Source organism: Microtus ochrogaster, unplaced genomic scaffold (assembly GCF_000317375.1).
Source record: "Microtus ochrogaster isolate Prairie Vole_2 unplaced genomic scaffold, MicOch1.0 UNK74, whole genome shotgun sequence".
Taxonomy (NCBI): Eukaryota; Metazoa; Chordata; class Mammalia; order Rodentia; family Cricetidae; genus Microtus; species Microtus ochrogaster.
In genome coordinates this window covers 1,068,354-1,073,178 of record NW_004949172.1, presented here as the reverse complement: position 1 = coordinate 1,073,178, position 4,825 = coordinate 1,068,354, and the positions used below count along the sequence as shown (strand labels likewise).

General features: G+C 55.4%; 1 protein-coding gene across 1 annotated transcript in view; it reads left to right on the top strand.

Moving 5' to 3' along the window:
• Positions 1-2,639: 2,639 nt before the first annotated feature.
• The window catches only part of LOC101990496 (nectin-2-like), a 26,626-nt gene continuing 24,440 nt past the window's right edge, over positions 2,640-4,825 (top strand). Inside the window, exon 1 of the mRNA XM_005370313.2 lies at positions 2,640-2,933. Coding sequence (XP_005370370.1) covers positions 2,846-2,933 — 88 coding nt within the window. The 5' untranslated portion in view covers positions 2,640-2,845. The remainder of the gene's footprint in view (positions 2,934-4,825) is intronic.

Here is a 4,825-nt window from a genome sequence, read left to right as displayed (position 1 = left end):
CACACACAGGTGCACACACATGTACACACACGTGCACACACGCACACACACAAATGCCATTGATGACCAAGCGGTTAAGCGCATCTGTGGTTCTTTCTTGTAGAAGACTGGGATTGCTTCTCAGACCCACACAGTAGTTTACATCTCTCCGTAACTCCAGTTCCAGGGGACCTGATGTACTCTTCTGGCATGTAGGCAAAACACTCTTATACATAAAATTAAATAAATCTCAAAACAGGAAAAAGTCATCAAGGTTCTGTGCACGGTGACCCAAGCTCTTAAACCCAGCACTTGGAGGTGGGGGAGGGTATCCTTGTGAGTTCAAGGCCACTCTGGTCTACAAAGAGAATTCCTGGCCACCCAGGGCTGCAGAGTTAGACTTTGTCTGGGGGGAAGGGCGGGAGTCACTGAGATCTAGACTGCATTTATCCTGTCCTCACACACACTGGTTCCTAGCCAGAGGCGGCGTCTGGAGATCCAGGTTCACGCTTCATCCTGCTACTTCTTGGCTGGTGCTTTGAAAAGGTTCTGTGCCTCAGTTTACCTTTCACCAGTGGGGATCATTACAGTACTGTCCCCTTATTAGGATTCTTGTTTTGCTCTTTTATAAGACAGAGTCCCTCTACATAGCCCTGGCTGATTGGAACTGACTCTGTAGACCAGGGTGGCCTGGAACTCAGAGAAATCCTCCTGCCTCTGCCTCCTGAGTGCTGGGATTAAAGGTGTTTGGCACCATGCTCGACCTTTCCTGAGATTCTTGTGAGCGATGAACAAAGACAAAGGGATTTTGCAGAGTGTCTATCCTGGACCTGCCTTTTCCTAACTCTGACTTTGGGACCCAGTCAATTCCTTTCCCCATGACTCGGTTTCTCTATCTCCCCCAAGTTTCGATGGGGGCATTTGCAGCAGGCTGAGTTGAGTGCCTCACAGACAGAAAAGGTTAAGGCCCTTTGTTAATAGTTCTGTTAAAGGGACAAGGTAGCAGCCCAGATTGGAGACTGCTAGCTAGCTCAGCTCACAGTTCAATCCCGAACGCTCCACGAGGCCAGGAGCCAGGAGCAGCCACCTACATCTGTGCTGCCAGCCTTGTCACCCACAGCTACATAGATAGTTGGAAGCCACCCTGAACTAAGTGGGACTTTTTTCTCATGAAACAAAACCAAGGTGGGTGGAACGAATGGCTGGGCAGGTAAAGGTATTTGCCACCAAACCTGACCCTCAGAGTTGGGGCTCCGGCACCCAGCTAATGGAAGAACCACTCAAAACAAGCGGTCCTCTAACCTTCAGCTGCAGACATGGCCTGCCAGCACACAAAATAACAAGCAAACAAATAGTATCCCTAACCAGTAGGTCAGAGCCACCTCCCCTCCTTGGGCGGTGCCACCTGGGAGAGGGAGTCCAGGAATGTGACAGGCTGGAGAAGGGACCCTATCCCAGTCCAGGTGGCTCTCTTGCAAGAAACCTCCTAGTACCTGGCCCTCAGGGAGGATTTGGTTATTAGGCAATCCCGCAGCTAAATCCCTTCCCTTTGCTTTCTGTTCCCCTCCCTCACCCCACCAAATGGACTTCATCAGCTCCCCTCAGGGGCCCTGGAAATGTGAAGAACCAGGTGGGGGTAGGGAGGAGCGGAGCGTCTAGAAAGAGACAAAGGGGCCAAGTCAAAAACAGCCACTAAGACCAGAGAAGGCTGGTGAGATAGAGAAAGTGGGACAAGGACACCGAGAGAGACTGGTGGGGCCAGAGTCTGGAGTGACTGACTGGTCCAGCCCCACCCAGAGGAGCTCGGCCTACCCGGTCGGTCTGTGCTGCCCCCTGGCGGGAGGTTATGATCTAAAGAAAGGATACTGGGTGGGAGGGACGCAGAGGCCAGATGTAGGGACAGAAATGTTAAGAGTGACACAGAAAGCCGTAAGACAGAAAACAGAAAATGACAGGGATGCAAATAGAGATGAAGAGAAACAGACAGACGCACACAGTCAAAGGAATGCTACGAGACATGGGGACCAAATGACACAGGCACACGGATAGACAAAGAAATACCAGAAGCAGAGCGACAGAGAAACACGGGGACGCAGAGGGAAGCTTAAAGATGGTGAGGGAGAGAGAGGGGAAAAAATTCTAGAGAACCTAGGGCAGAGATCAAAAGGAGACCAAGTCCACTGAGAAGTGACCTCGACACAAGACGGCAGCAGGACTAGAAGAAGGGCTGGGGAAAGGGGCGTGGCCTTGTCAAGGGGCGGTGCCTCAGAAAGGGAAGCCCTATGAGAATCCACATACTCAGGCTAACCAGAGGGCAGTGGGGCGTGGTCTGGGCAAGGAGGCATGGCTTCTGCTGGGGGGAGCCGACCGGAAGTCTAGAAGGGGGGGGTGTGACCGCATCTAAGTAGAATGATCAGTAGGGGGCGCAGTGGGGCTTCCCGGAGTTTCTGGGGGCGTGGCTCGTTGACAATGGGCGTGGTCACATTGCCAAGGGGCGGCGCTTAATCCCAGGAGAGGGCGGAGATAGAATCGTGAGTTCGGACAGGTGTGGGACTCGGGAGGGGTGGGGTCATAGCTCCGGACGAGGGCGGGGCCTGAATCCCAGGGTTGGCTTGATGGAGAGGGGAGGGGCCTGTGACGTCACGAGTCCGGCCCGCTGGTGCTAAGCGAGGGGCCGGGGGGCGCGGATCCTGAGAGCCAGGCGGGGAAAGCTCGGCCAAAAGAACTGATCCGAGGAACCGCGAGCGGCGGGAGCCGGCCTGGAGCCGGACACTTCAGGCCCCTGACCGCCCTCACAGCCGATCGGTGAACGAAGAGTGGTCCCTAGGCACCCCCTGCCTGGGCCCAGTCCCTCCCCGGGCCCCCCATGGCCCGGGCCGCAGTCCTCCCGCCGTCCAGATTGTCACCGACGTTATCGTTGTTGCTGCTGCTTCTGCTCCTGCTCCAGGAAACAGGTGAAAACACGCGGATGCCTTCCTCTGTCCTTAGAGTGGAGGGAGCTGGGACATCGTTCCCCACCTCACTCCCAGCTCTTCGAGGCCCCTTCCCTCGTGCCACCTTCCAGGCTGTCCCTATTAACCCAGAGATCCCCTCAACACACCCGGTCGGTCTCCGACTCGCCTAACCTCCCTCTCTACACGCCCTCTTAATCACAAGTGCCCATTCTGACCCGGGTTTCTGTGTCCCCCCCCCTCCGTCTCCTCCGGGGTGGAAGGGGTTAAATCCTTCCCATCCTGCGCCGATCAGTTATCCAGAATCTGGATTTCCGTCTCTGCTACCCCCCTCAGGAATGTGAAGAATGTTCCCCCCACTCACTAGCTGGAGGGTCGAGATGAAGAGGGACGACACCCGCCTCCCCCCCTTTTTTTTCTTATGGCTGGGTTGGGCGTCTGAGGCCCGGAGAGAACTGGGCGCGAGGGGACTCTCGGTCGAGGTTCCCTAGACCAAGGGTAGGGAGCTCGGGTCTTTGGGGGCCCCAGCAAGCCAATGATGGGAGTTGGGGGCACTCTGAGGGGGAAGGGTGTGAGTCCTGAGTGCAAACCTCAGGCCTCAGGGAGTTTATAGGCGCTGACCACCGTTTCTGGAAAAATTAAGAGCTGAGGGGTTCTGCCTCCAGGATTTTAGAAGGAGATTCTAACCGGGATCTAGGTAGAATTGGGGGGAAGGAGGATTCAAACTTGTGGGTCTTGGGTTTAACTGTGGCCGAAGAGCTCGTTCGTTGGGGGTCCAGGGATAGTTGGAGGCCAGAGGCACACTATGTTGGCAGCTGAGGATTTAACTATAGGTAATGGAATTTAATGACCGGGGACTCTGACCTTTAACCCCAGATATAAACAAAGGCTAAAAGGCTCTGCCTGGAATTGGGAACTCCGTCGGCCGTGTCCCGGTACAATCGGAGGCAGGGAGGTTTGCTGTTGTCCCTTTCCTTGTGAGCGCCAAGTGGCGACGTCCCTGGGGAAGTTTTCCGGTATCGCTTTCACCTAGTTTGGGAGGGGCGGGGCGGGGCTGCAGCGCTCCAGAGTCCCTACTCCCGGTTTCGGGACCTTATCTTTCCTGTGGTCACGCCTTTGTCCTCGAAGCACTTAGAGAGGTAAATGGGAGGAGTCTTCTCCCTAAAGCACGCACCCCTTCCCCCCCCACACACACACTCCTGGAGGAGAAAGGCCCCCAGGGAGGCTGGGGGTGGGGTGGGGTAACAGGTGTGCTGACCTCGCCCCGCCCCTAGCAGGTGACCGGGCTGTTTCTTCCTAAGGCAAACTATGGGACTGGGGGCGAGGAGTTTCCGGAGCCTTTCCTCAGAAAAGGGGGGCAGGGGGCAGAGGGATCTTGGGGAGAATGCCTATCACTTCTTTGGCTTCTTTTTCCATTCCAATACCTCCTTTGAGGTCATAGGTCTTGACCTCTAAGCTCCCTGCCTCTTGTCTCAGCGACAATGGGATCAGAACCTGCCACTCTGGGTGAATTCCCAAAACCCACCGGAACCCACAAGCCAAGGGCTGATTTGAGTGTGAGCCTACAGAACAGTCCTCAGAACCCCAAAGCAGAACTCGTTCCTCTTCTCAGTCTGTAAAGGAGGAAACCGAACAAACACACTCTTTCCCAAGGTCCACTCTGTCCCTGGGAGGCCTTTGAAAGCCAGCAATCCAGTGGCCTTGCTCGACAGGTTCCCCCTAAAGTGCTTCCTGTTTTCTAGACCGTCCCTTCTCTGCAAGACCTGGGGGGGATTCCCAGGTGCTGGGCATACCTGGAGAAAGCTGCAGCCCTTCCTAACCACCTGCTCCTACCTCTCCACTTCCTCATTCTCTCTCTCTCTCTCTCTCTCTCTCTCTCTCTCTCTCTCTCTCTC